Raw genomic sequence first — 16,041 nt, forward strand, 5'->3', positions numbered from 1 at the left:
GGTTGCATTACAGTCGACAGGGTATTTTTGAACAAAAGGATTGTGCAAAGGAGATGGTGGTGCATATCACTTGTGAGGTCTGACGGGCTGCCACAGAGTCCCTCCCCTGGTCTAGTAACCACCTCAGATGACAGCGTGTAGCTTGGTGGAATGGCGACTGTTGATTGGAAATCAGGAGCAGATGAACAGCTCTGTGGAACTTCAAACACAGTCCAACTACAGAAAACCTTTATGCCTTCAGATCTGCAAGAGCACATGCAAGGCGAGTAATAAAAGAATGGAAGAGGGCTTCCTGGAGGGAATTCACAACTTCCATTAATTGGTCCACTTCTACTGCGCAAGTTTAGGACTCTCTAAGACAGATTTATGGCTACGGCAGTACACTTCTCCTTAAGGCCTTGTGAAGTAATGGGATCTTGGTGGACACACCAGAAGACATCGCTCAGGTTGTAGCTGAACACTTTTTTTACTGTCACTACATCAACCAGATAAACTCCTGCTTCTCAGGTGTTCCGTACGATTATAGAGGTGATGAAGCTTAATTTCTTCTCCCGTAATGAGGAAGTCTACAACCTTCTGTTCTCTATGTGGGAACTGGAATCAGCTTTGTCTGCAGCCAGAGATCCATTATGCCATGCTTTGTCATCTGTGCACTGAAGCAAAAGGACAGCTCCTCTCCTGTTTCAGTCAGATCTGGTTTGATGGACAGTACCCCACAACTTGGAAGGAGGCAATATTAATTCCATTCTGGAAAACAGGCAAGGACTGTAGTGCACCTAAAAGCTACCAAAGTGTAGCCATTACTAGTTGTATGTATAAGACTCTTGAACGCAAGGTCAGCCGCCGCCTCCTCTGGCTGCTCGAATCCCGAGAGTCACCTGAGCCGCTCCCATTGCAGTTTCAGGCACTACCGCTCCACCCTTGACAACTTAAATTCTACTAAAGGTGGCGATGCAGGAGTCCTTCTTATGCTGAAACCATTTGCCTTGTATTTTTTGACCTCAAAAAAGCGTATGACACTTCTTGGAGGTACAACATCCTTCGCCAACTTCATGAATGGGTACTACGTTGACAGCTGCCACTTTTTATCTAATTCTTTCTTGAGGATCGGCATTTTTGATATCGCATTTTCGATTACCTTGTCTGACTGCTGTGTTCAATAGAATGGGGTCCCCCCAGGCAGTGTCACAGTGTTTGCCATCACTATCAATGGCATTTCCTCTGCAGTCGGGTGCCCTGTCAAATGCTCTTTGTTTGTGGATGACTTTGCAAACTTCTACTCTTCCTCTGATCTTATGACATCAACGACGACAATGAGGCTGCTATAGCTAACTATCAGGAGGCTGGAAACCTGGGCCAGGACAACTGGTTTTCGGTTCTCGCCAGAGAGGACTACATTTGTCAATTTTAACTGTGCTCGTCAAAGCCTTAACAACAATGGGGGACAATATTTTACTTTTTCAAGAAACTGCGCACTTTTTGGGTTTATTATTTGACTCAAAATTAACTTGGTTCCCACACCTGAAAGACCTATGAACAAAAGGCTTCCAGTCATTGAATCTTTTGAAATGCCATAGCAGAAAAACATGGGGAGCTTACAGGTCCCACCTCTTGCAGTTTTATAGGGCATTTGTTCTATTACATTTAGATTATGGCAGCATGGTCTACGGATTAGCCCGTGCTTTCTACCTCAAGATGTTAGACGCTGTCAACCCTGAAGTCATTTGGATATCGACTGGAGCATTTTGGAACAGCCCAGTTCAGAGTCTGTGTTCAGTGGCTGGAGAACCATCACTTTGGATTTGGTGACTTATCCTTTTGGCTCGACAAGCACTAAAAATCTAAGCGTCACCTCAGTCATTGGTATTTAGCTAGTGGTCCAACCCAGAATAGCTGTTCAGGAATTGGCGCCGTACGACAAAGCCATTTGGAATACGTACTACAGACTGTCTCAAGGATCTGGATCTCTCGGGCATTAAAATACACAGCCAGCGATGGGACGCATTGTCACCTTGGTATATTCTGAAGCCCAAAGTTGTTTTACACTTTACACAGTACAAGAAAACTTGTACTCCAGATTATGTTTTTGCAATTTTTTTCAGCCATTTTAAGTACATACCACAGTTTGTTGTTTATACCGATGGATCTCGGTAAGAGAATGTCCTCGGTTGTTCTCCTGTTTTCCCTGATAGGATTTTCAAAGTGCGTCTTCCGGAACAATTTACAAATTATGATGCAGAATTATGGCATTCTGATGGCACTGGAGAGGGTTCACAGCCATCACCGTACAAGGTTTCTTGTCTGTTACGACTCGCGTAATTCACTGCAAGCACTTCACCAAATATATCCCATGGACCAGTTGATCCAGCTCATCCATGACTCCTTGCAGTGGCTCCGAAACCGCGGTAAGGAGATGATCTTTTGATGGGTACCTAGCCACATCTGGATAGAGGGAAACGACGTGGCCGACAAAACTGCCAAGAAAGCATGTCGGGCTGGTGTTGTGCTTCAGTGGCCCATCCTGTTGCACGCCATCATCTCATTTTCTGACGGACGCATCATGTGTCAGTGGGAGAACGAATGGTTGTAGTTGACAGAAAACAAACTGCAGTTACTCAAATCGACCACAAAGGCATGGCAGACTTCATGTCAGCCTAACCGCTGAAAGGAGGTTCTGTTTACCAGACTGTGCATCGGACGTAGTGCTTTAACACTTGGCTTCCTCCTTCAGTGCGAGGAACCACTACTCTGTGAAGTTTGTGGTGTGCCAGTGTCAGTACAGGATATTTTGGCAACATGTGTTCTACATACTGATATTTGGACAACCCTCAGTCTCGTTGGAGATCTGCCCGTCATCCTCGGAGAAAGCGATTCCAATGTTACAAGAGTGGTGAAATTTTGTGAACTGTCAGGCCTCATCCCTAAATTGGTGGGGAAGGGAGGCAGACTTTAATACATTGTAAACTGCTCTTCATGTGGTGGCAGCCTTCGTCCCTGCCTGTGAGATTAGCATCCTGACTTTACATTAAGGCACTGATGACCATGATCTTGAGTGCTCCTCACCTCTGATCATCATCATCATCATTATTATTACAGAGTAAGGCTGGCCACTGGAGTTTTCTGGACTAGTCTCATTGACAGTCTCCTAGCTGAATCTTATCTCTTTAGTTCCAATGCTACCACCTCTTGCTCACGTACGCAATTACCATACAACAATTTTCTATTCGCTTGACTTATCAGGTTGTTTTTACATACAAGGGGCATAAACCTCCTGACACTTACTCTCAGGTGGGATTGTTGTTGAGGTCTTCACTCCAAAGAGTGGTTTGATGCAGCTCTCTGTACTACTCTATCCTATGTAAGCCTCTTCATCTCTGAGTAAGTAGTGCAACCTATGTCCTTCTGAATCTGCTTAGTTATTCATATCTTGGTCTCCCTCAACGATTTTTGCCTTCCACTCCTCCCTTCGATCCTAAACTGTTGATCCCTTGATGGCTCAGAATGTATTGTACCAACTGATCCTTTCTTGTAGTCTAGTTGTGCCACAAATTCCTCTTGTCCCCAATTCTGTTCAGTACTTCCTCATTAGTTACATGATCTACCCACATAATGTTCAGCAGCACCACATTTCAAAAGCTTATATTCTCTTCTTGTCTAAACTGTTTATTATCCATGTTTTACTTACATACATGGCTACACTCCATATAAATACTTTCAGGAAAGACTACCTGGCATTTAAGTCTATACTTGATGTTACCAAATCTCTCTACTTCAAAAATGCTATCCTTGCCATCGCCAATCTATATTTTATATCCCAGGTGGCATTATCAGTTGAAATATGCCTCTGCTGAGACATAACCCCCCCCCCCCCAACCTTTAAAGAATGTGTTGCCGATGTATCCATGCAGTAACTGGTTAGTCCATCCCTCATGGTCCATGGACCTTGCCAAGGTGGGGTAGCTTTTATGCCTTTACAATATGGATAGCTGCCACCACAACAGAAGGGTATCTAAGAAGAGGCCAGACTAACCCATGGTTCCTGAAGAAGTGTAGCAACCTTCTCAATAGTTACAGGGGCTACAGTGTAGAGGATTGACTGATCTGGTCTTGTTACATTAGCTAATGTGCACTGTGCTGGTGCAGCAAGGTACAGCAACCTGCTAAAAGCACGAGGAAACCACAGCTGTTATTCTTTTTTCCCAAGGTCATGCAGCTCAACCCTATGCCTTAATGATGATCACATCACCTTGGATGAAATATTCTGGAGGTAAAAATAGTTCTTCATTCAGGTCTCCAGGTGAAGAGTGTAGTTATCAGGAAAATCAATTCTGGCATGCTACACGTTAGAGTATTATGTTTGATCAGGTAGGTAGATTAGATAATCTAGAGAGGTAGAGGGATAGGTCAAAGTTACGTATAGTGGGAATTAGTGTAGAATGGTGGCAATAGGAACAGGACTGCTGGTCAGGTGAGTACAGGGTTATAAATACAAAATCAAATAGAGAGAATGCAGGAATAGGCCTAACAATGAATGAAAAAACAGGAGTATTGGTAAGTTATTATGAACTGTGTAATGAACACATTATCATAGCCAAGAAAAGCATAAAGCCAACACCTGCGACTGTAGTAAAAGTTTACATGCCACTAGATACACAGCTATGAAACAATTTAAAGAATGTAGATAAGATAAAGGAGAGAAAAATTTAATAGTGTTGGGGGACACTAATTCAGTAGTAGGAAAAGCAAGACAAGGAAAACTAACTGGAGAACATGAACTGGGAGAAAGGAACTGCAGGTAGCATAATTTAATCATAGCTTAAATTTGGTTTAAGAATCGTATGAGGATGTTGTATATGTGGAAGAGACCTGAAGACTCTGGAAGGTTTCAGATTGATTATATAATGTAAAGACAGAGATTTTGAAACAAGTATTTTAAACTATAAGATATTTCCAGGGGCAGATGTGGACTTTGTAGTTTATTGTTTATGAAATGCAGATTAAAACTGAAGAAATTACAAAAGGTAGGAAGTTAAGGACATGGATCTGAAGAAGTTGAAGGAACTAGAAATTGGTGAGAGTTTTAGAGAAAGCATTAGGAGGTGTTGGACTGAAACTGGGAATAGAAGACGAATGGCTAGCTTTGATACATGATTTAGGGAAGGCAACAGAGGATTAAATAGGAAAAAAAGACAAGACCTAGTAGAAATCTGTGGACACTACAACAAATATTGAATGTAATTGTTGAAATTAAAAGAAATAGAAGTAAATAAAATGAAACAGACAAAAGGGAATAAAGGTGTTTAAAAAATGAGATGAGCAAAATGGCTAAGTAGGAATGTCTAGGGTACAAATGAAAGGCTGTAGAAGCATACATAACTATGGGAAATATTGATGCTGACTATAGCAAAATTAGAGAAACTTTGGAGAAAAGAGAAGCAGCTGTATGAATATCAAGAGCTCAGATGGCAAGCCAGAAACAAGCAAAGAAGTAAAAAATGGAGGAATATATAGGGGATATATATAAGGGAAACCAACTTGTCGACAACTTTATAGAAGAGTAAGAGGAAGTAGATGAAGATGAATTGGGAGATAACGAAACTGCAAGATGATTTGACAGTCCTGAAAGACCTAAGTGGATACAAGGCCCTTGGAGTAGACGACATTAACTCAAAAGTATTGAGACGAGAGCCAGCGGAGTGATACTGACTTTATGATCTATTTTAGAATATAGGTCAAAGAAAGGCAAAGTGACGTTTATAGATTGATTACACTCTTTGAAATTTTAACAGTTGCAGGGATAAAATAAAGGAAGTAACAGGTTATCTACAACTTTTACAGACAGTAATGTGCAGTTATAAGACTCAAAGGAAATGAAAGAAATAGAAGTGGATTATAAGGTATACATCAGCAAAAGTAAAACAAGGAAATGAAATGTAGTTGAATTAAATCATGCAAAGCTGAGGAATTAGACTAGGAAATTTTATAATATAAGTAGTTTGAGTTTTGCTTTGGGCAGCAAAATAATTGATGATGGCTCAAGAAAGGAGGTACAAAATGCAGACTGGCAGTAACAAGAAAAGTATCTTTGAAAGAGGAATTTGTTAACATCTGATCAGTGTAACGATTAGGAAATTTCTTCTGAAGGCTTATGTCGGGATGTAGCCTTGTGTGCAAGTGAAATGTTATCCAGACAAGAAGAGAATAGAAGCTTTTTAAATATGTTGCTGGAGAAGAAAGTTGAAGAGTAGATTGGTAAGTAAAATTATAAATGAGGAGATATTGAATCAAACTGGGGTAAAAATAAATTTATGGCACAACTTGACTAAATGGAAATGGAAATGCAATCCCATGCTGCCTGACAAAGCGTAGGGGAACGATGCGGGAGACCCGCACTGCTGTACTGGGCAAGGTACTAATGGAGGTGGTTTGCCGTTGCCTTCCTCTGACTGTAATGGGGATGAATGATGATGATGAAGATAACAAAACACCCAGTCATCTCGGTGCAGGTGAAAATCCATGACCCCGCCGGGAATTGAACCCGGGACCCCATGCTCGGGAAGCGAGAACACTACCACGAGTGACGGACACTCGACTAAAAGAAAGGACCAATTGATAGGACACATTCTGAGGCATCGAGTAATTTTCAATTTGATAATGGGAAGTAGTATGGGGTGTAAAAATTGTAGAGAGACATGAAGGTTTGAATGCAGTAAGCAAGTGTGAATGGATGTTGGTTGTAGTAGCTATGCAGAGAGGAAGAGGCTATTGCACAAAATAGATTAGTGTGGAGAGCTGCACAAAACCATCCTTTGAACTGATGACCACAACAACTGTTGTCAGTACCCAGATCAAGAATTAAGACTAGTCTGTTTCAAGGACATAAAATTTGTCGTCCCCATGACCTTTCGTCATCTGTCGATCTCAGTTCTTCAGGAGAAATTGTGCTACAAAAATTTACAGTGACTGTTATGAAACCATGGATAGTATAGGATATGCTTTTAAATCTCCCTCCCAGACCCCAACCCTTCCCCTACTCAGAAACGACATTCGTTATGAGGAAAGAGCAGTGTTCTTTTGGTGGAGCTGATAGCCATTAGCAGAGCCCTATCTTTTATTAAACAGACCTCCTCCAAATGTGTTTTAATTTGTAGTGGCATAGTGAGAGGTGTCTCTAGGCTATTGATGTCACTCTTGTTACCATATGATATCTACTGTACACGAGCTTCTCTCTGACATTAGTTGTACTACCTGCTCAGTTGTCTTCCTCTGGGCCCCAAATCATAGGGGTAACCCAGGGAATGAACGGCCACCCATTGGGCTAGAGAAGCAATTACTTGCCCACCATTTGCTCTGATGATTCCAAGTGTGGATTTTGTGAGTGCATGTAAGGTGTCTCCACACTCAGAGGTGGAACATTATCTGATGGGCTACTCCTCCCTCTAACAAAATTCACACTATCCAGGAGACTACTGCTTCATGGTATTTGTCCTTCCATTCCTCCTGGAAAAATCCATCATTCTATGTTGCCTCTGCATCAGTCATACCATATTAACCCATAGTTTTATTTTATGTAACAAGCCACCCTCACATTGTGGTTGCAGAGCCTTATAGACAGCAGCTCATATCCTGATGGAATGCCCCCTCCTGGTTTGCCATGTTGTGTGTGGTCTTCTGGATTCTTTGCCTATAACATTGGTGGATGTCTTACAGACAGTTGAACTGGTTCTTAGCTTTCTCTGTAGAAGTGGTTTTTGTTATTGGAGAGTAATGAGCTGCCCCAGTGTTGTGATTGCGGAGTGCTCACATCTTGGTGGGATGCTGCCTCCTCCCGGTGCTCTACACCCAGCACGGTCTTTTGGATTTTTTATCTCTGATATTGACTGATGTATAGACAGTTTAACTGTTTCTTTGTTTCCACAGAGAAAGTGGTGTTTATTCTCAAGTGTAATGTTTTAAACTACTTTTGGGATGGGTCACCCCCATTGGACTCTGGACAAGTGGAGCCCCCTCTACCCTACCTCCTTTGCTGTCCATCTTCGTCATACCCGTTTTCTCTGTTATAATTGCTTTGAGGTGTAGGCAGCCTCTTTCATCCATCCTGTGTTTTAATTTTTAAGGAGTAGAATGCTGATGGTGGCAGGACATAAGGATTCCTTATCCTTGATGCTACCTGATGGCAAAAGAATAACTGAACAGATTCTTATGCTTCCTCCGTGAGTCTGTTCCCATCTTTAATGCTTTGACTGTAACAGATAGGGATGTGAGAAGATTCTACTGCAACAAAAAACACCTTTGTTTTAATGATGTCCACTCCAAATCCTGTATCACGTCAGTGACACTGTCTCCCCTATTTTGCAATAATACAAAACAATCTGATCTTCTTTGAACTTCCTGTACTCCGTTTATCTTATCTGGTAAGGATATCATACCACGCAGCAGTTCTAAAAAAGAGGACAGACAAGCATAGTGTAGGCAGTCTCTTTAGTACATCTGTTGCATTTTCTGTTCTGCCAATGAAACACAGTCTTTGATTTGCCGTCCCCACAACATCTTGTTGTCCACCCCTTCCAATCCAACATCATGGAATGGTATTGTTAAGATAAAACCACACTGCAAGGTGAAAGTGTGGCAGGGCACAGTCATGCATAAAAATGAAAACATTGGAATCTTACGAAATTGAGGTAACAGCCAATTTTGCAGCATGTCCAGGTATGACATTCCTATCACAGTGTCCTCAAAAAAGATAGGTCCATAAACTTTGTGGACAGAAATGACACAAAACACATTCAGTTTCTATGAGTCTCTCATATTTGATGACGACACCTGGATTTTGTGATCCTCAAATTCTTCAATTATGGCAGTTTACTTTACCCGATAGATGAAACATTGATTTGTCCAAAAAGACGAGTCATTCAGAAAAATTGTCCTCAGCCATTTCCTAGAGTGTTGAATTGCAAAATTCGTACTTTCTATTATGGTCACCAGGATGCAATTCCTGCAGTACATCTACATCTACATTTTCGTCCGCCGCTCGTGGTCTCGCGGTAGCGTTCTCGCTTCCCGAGCACGGGGTCCCGGGTTCGATTCCCGGCGGGGTCAGGAATTTTCACCTGCCTCGAGATGACTGGGTGTTTGTGTTGTCCTCATCATTTCATCATCATCCAGGAAAGTGGCGCAATTGGACTGAGCAAAGATTGGGTAATTGTACGGGCGCTGATAACCACGCTGTTGAGCGCCCCACAAACCAAACATCATCATCCCCTACATCTACATTTATACTCTGCAAGTCACCCAACGGTGTGTGGTGGAGGGCACTTTTCGTGCCATTGTCATTACCTCCCTTTTCTGTTCCAGTCGCCTATGGTACGCGGGAAGAACGACTGTCTGAAAGCCTCCGTGCTTGCTCGAATCTCTCTAATTTTACATTCGTGATCTCCTCGGGAGGTATAAGTAGGGGGAAGCAATATATTCGATACCTCATCCAGAAACGCACCCTCTCGAAACCTGGCGAGCAAGCTACACCGCGATGCAGAGCGCCTCTCTTGCAGAGTCTACCACTTGAGTTTGCTAAACATCTCCGTAACACTATCACAGTTACCAAATAACCCTGTGACAAAACGCGCCGCTCTTCTTTGTATCTTCTCTATCTCCTCCGTCAACCCTATCTGGTACGGATTCCACACTGATGAGCAATACTCAAGTATAGGTCTAACGAGTGTTTTGTAAGCCATGTCCTTTGTTGGACTACATTTTCTAAGGACTCTCCCAATGTATTTCAACCTGGTACCCGCGTTACCAACAATTAATTTTATATGATCATTCCACTTCAAATCGTTCCGCACGCATACGCCCAGATATTTTACATAAGTAATTGCTACCAGTGTTTGTTCCGCTATCATATAATCATACAATAAAGGACCCTTCTTTCTATGTATTCGCAATACATTACATTTGTCTATATTAAGGGTCAGTTGCCACTCCCTGCACCAAGTGCCTATCCACTGCAGATCTTCCTGCATTTCGCTACAATTTTCTAATGCTGCAACTTCTCTGTATACCACAGCATCATCCGCGAAAAGCCGCATGGAACTTCTGACACTATCTACTAGGTCATTTATATATATTGTGAAAAGCAATGGTCCCATAACACTCCCCTTTGGCACGCCAGAGGTTACTTTAACGTCTGTAGACGTCTCTCCATTGATAACAACATGCTGTGTTCTGTTTGCTAAAAACTCTTCAATCCAGCCACACAGCTGGTCTGATATTCCGTAGGCTCTTACTTTGTTTATCAGGCGACAGTGAGGAACTGTATCAAACACCTTCCGGAAGTCAAGGAAAATAGCATCTACCTGGGAGCCTGTATCTAATATTTTCTGGGTCTCGTGAACAAATAAAGCGAGTTGGGTCTCACACAATCGCCGTTTCCGGAATCCATGTTGATTCCTACAGAGTAATTGCTACTTGTAGGGTTTCACATGCAGGCATCTTTCCAGAACACGCCACACCATTGTTTTGGGAAGTTTAAGTTCCTGGCCTGCCCATCTTGTGGACTTCTGAGGGCTCCATGTGAACACATCTCAGATATACCTGACATTTTCATCAGACATGCGTGGGCAACTAGTGCCCTTTCCTTTGCATATGCAACCAACTTCCAAGAATTTCATACACCAGTCACAAATCTGCTTGTGCAGAGGCAGCTTCTTGCTGAATCACATCGGAATGCACATTACATTAGAATAATGGATTTACTTCACGCATATTCCAACACACGAAATGATTTCTCTTATGGTGTAGTCGTCCTGTTGCTACAAACAACTGTGCAATTTTGTGAAAACTCTGAACATTACTCTATCTAGTGACCTGTGCAGTGTGTTTCATCTTTTATTGTTTGTTTGTAATAAACAACTGAAATCTGTTCTTTTCTTTTGAATCACCTGTTACAACTTATGTAAATTGTGGTGTTAATATATGTGGGTACCCTTTTTGTATGGGCATGTAATATCGTGAAAATCTCAAACAAGCTTAAACTTAATATTTGCTATATTCATTTGTGTATTTTATTCAAAAATATAATTAGTTTGACCTACAATGGTTGTCAGTGACTCTGTCTAATACCTATTTTCTTCTTGTTGACCCCATTTTTGGACATGTCTATTCACATTTTAATGTCATATTTTTCTAGGACTATCAACAAAGTTATGCACCAACAATGTGCAATTTTCATCTGCAGTTGCATTGTTATGGCTACATTCTTAGTTATTTCTGCCTTGTACATTCCTTTCAGAAATATGTAGTATAGGCTACATTCTTAGTGATTTCTGCCTTGTAAATTTCTTTTAGAAATATGTATTATGGAAGTTTTGAAGATGTTTTGTTCTGTGACCAAATACGTTTAGCGTAACACTCTTGGGAAAAAAATGTAAAAACTAACATAAGTAATTAGTTACTTTGACAACTTGATTTGCATTTTATTTTCTTTTGTTGTAGGAGTGGTAAATCTTCAATACAAAAGGTGGTCTTCCACAAAATGTCACCCAACGAGACACTATTTCTGGAGAGTACAAACAAGATCATTAAAGATGACATTTCAAACTCAAGTTTTGTGCAGTTCCAAATATGGGACTTTCCTGGTCAGATTGATTTTTTTGACCAGTCATTTGATTCTGATATGATATTTGGAGGGTGTGGAGCTCTGGTTTTTGTTATAGATGCTCAGGTAATGTCATTATTTGTAGTTGCTTAGTAAATTTAAGAGAAAATGCAGAATGTCACATTAATAATGTATTTCATTCTATACTTAGATTGAAATATCTTTATGATTGACACTTCAGTTAGTCAAGAGATAACAGCCTGTAATTATTTTTGAAACTCCATGTGCTCACTGTGTTGCCTGGTTTGCAGGCACATATACAGCTTTGTTCAGTGTGGCTTCCTGGAACCATCAACTTTGCCCATCCCCTCCAGCACTACTACAACTCATCAGTCGGTAACCTGCCTTACAGCTCTGTGAAGATCTATATGACTTGATGCAAATAATCATTTCTTATTACATTCTAAATAAAAGAACCATCAGTAACAGTTACAATGGTAACCCCCCTCCCCCTTGTATTTTTTCAATGTGGCACAGACCTAAACAGTCTGCTTCGTTACCAGTCAATTTCCCTACCACACCCAAATTTTCTGCTTTAACATTCATTGGCTTCACCAGTTCACAAGCAGATTGTCATCTTCCAACCTGACATAGACCTCAGACTGTGCTACAGTTCAGTCTGTCACCAAAAACCAAGATTTCAGGGGGCTCCAGTATATAAATTTGGCTGAACTATCTTAATTATGTTAAGTAATTCTTTCTAAAATTATAATTGGTAGATCTTTGGTATTAATAATTGTTTCCATTCTCAGGTATATCAATAATTTAATTAATATGTGGATTCGAGGTGGTTAGGTAGGGTGGTTTAGGGTAGGGAGGGCAGAAAGAAACCAAATTTTAAGACAGGTTAGAACTGAGACAAACCTTCAGTTTGAGAAGGAAACCAAAAAACATAATTCTAGCTTATTACATCAGCATAAACAGCTATTGGTTAAGAATTTTCAACAGTCAGCAGATATTTTAACTCAGTCAATGTGAAATGTCAGCTGTCTTTATTGCATCAAAATGGTCGAGGACTGAGAAATAAAATAAATGAATTAATTATCTGCATAGATGAATTAGTCTTCAAACCCAGCTGACATAATCTGCCTCTCTGAACATCATGTGACCACTGGTCTAGAACTTTTAAGTGTTACAGGGTTTAGCTTAGCATCTCACTTTTGTAGATCAGAAATGGAGAAAGGAGGAGTTGCCACATTCATCAGGAACTGTCATAAATTTAAGAACATAGACATTCATAAATTTTGCCTAGAACAGCATATGGAAGCATGTGCAGCAGAAGTAGAATTTCACAAAAAATGCTTCACAATATTAAGTTTATATTGAGCACCTGCAAGTAACTTTAATCTGTTCATAAACCACCTTGAAGCTGTACTGGCCCATTTAACAACCAAAAACAAAGAAATAGTGGTTGCTGGTGATTTCAATGTAGATTTCCTTAAAGACTCGCCCGATAAGAACTTATTTGAGTTAGTAACACTATCACTGAACTTAATTCCCACTGTAAAGTTCCCCACTAGGGTAGCCAATTGCTCACAAACGGCCATTGACAATATCTTTATAGAAAAGTCCAATGAACAAAATTATATTACAAAACCAATAGTCAATGGCCTCATAGACCGTGACATGTATTTCCTTCTGTTAAATGTTAATACTGAACAGGATATGAAATCTGTTAAATCTGAGCTCAAGATGGTAATCAGTAAGCCAAAAATTGATTATTTTAGGACACTCCTCAGAGACATCCACTGGGCTGATGTTTACATGGCATGAATGAAAAATATAACACTTTTGCTAATAAAGTGCTTACCTTATTGGAACAGTTTTCCCCCAAAACTTACCAAGGTTAGAGTAAAGTCTACAAAGAAGCCATGGATTACTCGAGGAATAGGGGTACCTTGTAAAACAAAAAGAAAACTGTATCTGTCAGTCCGAAACAGTTCCGATGTTGATGCTATAGCACATTACAAGAAATACTGCAAAATATTAAAGACTGTTATACGGACATCAAAGCAAATATATTACAAAAAAAAGATAGTCATATCAGATAACAAAATAAAGACAGTATGGGATATAGAGGAGGAGGAGACTGGTAGAACCAGACATGAAGAGGAACAAATAGCATTAAGAGTAAATGATAAATTGGTGACAGATGTGTATAGTGTTGCAGAACTTTTTAACAAACATTTCATAACTGTTACTGAAAAGATGGTGTTGTCAGGTTCAGTAGATACAGCTATGGAATACCTCAGACCAGACATTTCAAGTAACTTGCATAATATGAATTTGACCCTAACTACCCCAGCAAAAATAATGTCCATCATAAAATCTTTAAAATCAAAAACATCTAATGGATATGATGAAATATCAACAAAGTTAATTAAAGAATGTGATTCTGATTTAAGTAACGTATTAAACTATATGTGTAACCAGTCATTTATCAGTGGAATATTTCCTGAATGGTTGAAATATGCTGAAGTTAAGCCACCGTTTAAGAAGGTAGATAAAGAAACAGCATCAATTTTCCGTCCAATTTCATTGTTGCCAGCATTCTCAAAAATTTTAGAAAAAGTAATATACAATCAGCTGTATAACCACCTTATCTCAAATAACATACTGTCAAAGTCACAGTTTAAATTTCTAAAGGGTTCTGATATTGGGAAGGCTATCTACACTTACAGTGAAAATGTGCTTAATTCATTAGACAAAAAATTGCAGGCAACTGGTATATTTTGTGATCTGTCAAATGCATTTGACTGTGTAAATCACAATATCCTGTTAAATAAATTATAATATTATAGTGTAACAGGAAATGCTGCAAAATGGTTCAAATCTTATATTTCTGGCAGGAAACAAAGGGTGTTATTAGGAAAGAGACATGTATCAAGCTATCAGGCATCATCCAACTGGGAACTAATTACATGTGGGGGTCCCCCCCCCCCCTCCCCCCCACACACACACACACTTTTTCTTGTGTATATCAATGACCTTTCATCAGTAACATTACCAGATGCCAAGTTCGTTTTGTTTGCTGATGATACAAACATTGCAATAAATAGTAAATGAAGTGTAGTTTTAGAAAGATCAGCTAATAAAATATTTGTGGACATTAATCACTGGTTCCCAGCCAATTCTTTGTCATTAAACTTTGAAAAAACACACTACATGCAGTTGAGAACTTGTAAGGGGTGTCCCACGAGTACATGCCTAACAGACTATGACAAGCAGATAGAAGGATTGGATGGTGTTAAATTCTTGGGATTACAGCTTGATAATAAATTCAACTGGGAGGAGCACACCACAGAACTGCTGAAGCGTCTTAAAAAATCTCTATTTGCAATGTGAATTCTGTCAGACATAGGGGATAAAAAAATGAAAAAGCTGGCATACTATGCTTACTTTCATTCCATAATGTCATATGAGATTATTTTTTGGGGTAATTCATCAAGCCAAGCTAAGGTTTTCCAGGCACAAAAACATGCAGTAAGAGTTATGTGGTGTGAACTTGAGAACATCCTGCAGAAGCCTGTCTAGGGAACTAGGGATACTAACTACTGCTTCCCAATATATTTATTCCTTAATGAAATTTGTCATTAAAATATATATAACTTTTTCAAACCAACAGCTCAATTCATGGAATCAATACTAGAAATAAGAATAATCTTCACAAGGATTTAAAGTCACTTAGTCTTGTACAAAAAGGTGTGCATTATTCAGGAACACACATTTTCAGTAACTTGCCAGCAGCCATAAAAAGCTTAACAACCAATGAAATTCAGGTTAAGAGAAGCCTAAAGGATTTATTGGTGGCCAACTCCTTCTACTCCATTGATGAATTTCTCAGTAAAACCAACTAATATAACGTCTGCACAATTTCGGTGCAGTAATGTGTTCATTGTAAGTGTGTGTGTGTGTGTGTGTGTGTGTGTGTGTATGTGTATGTGTGTGTGTGTTGTGTGTGTGTGTGTGTGTGTGAGAGAGAGAGAGAGAGAGAGAGAGAGAGAGAGAGAGAGAGAGAGAGAGAGAGTACAATCTAACTTCTGCACCATTTCTGTGCAGTAATATGTTCATTGTATTATAGTAGTTGTATTACATGTTTATTACCTTATAAATAAATAAAAAAACTTTTTTATTTTAAATTCAGTGCATTAGTATTTATAAAATGACTCTTTCATATAGTGTTCATTAAAAAATGACGATCATTCCACTTGGGACCTGTGGAATGGTACATTAGTTTATTTGTTTTAGTTGTAAATATTTGCCATGTATTGTTGTTTTTCTGACATGTTCTACATCCTGGAGGACCTCCTCACTATGGATCAGTTGGAATGAAAGTAAATCTAATCTAATCTAACCAAAGTCTGTGTTCATGCTTCACTTAAGTCAGG

General features: G+C 39.8%; 1 protein-coding gene across 2 annotated transcripts in view; it reads left to right on the forward strand.

The window, feature by feature from the left end:
• The window catches only part of LOC126180665 (ras-related GTP-binding protein C), an 89,148-nt gene that overhangs the window by 44,132 nt on the left and 28,975 nt on the right, over positions 1-16,041 (forward strand). For both annotated transcript variants that reach the window (XM_049924711.1, XM_049924712.1), the window contains exon 3: positions 11,491-11,719. In XM_049924711.1, coding sequence (XP_049780668.1) covers positions 11,491-11,719 — 229 coding nt within the window. The remainder of the gene's footprint in view (positions 1-11,490; positions 11,720-16,041) is intronic.

This window comes from Schistocerca cancellata, chromosome 1, assembly GCF_023864275.1.
Source record: "Schistocerca cancellata isolate TAMUIC-IGC-003103 chromosome 1, iqSchCanc2.1, whole genome shotgun sequence".
Classification (NCBI taxonomy): Eukaryota; Metazoa; Arthropoda; class Insecta; order Orthoptera; family Acrididae; genus Schistocerca; species Schistocerca cancellata.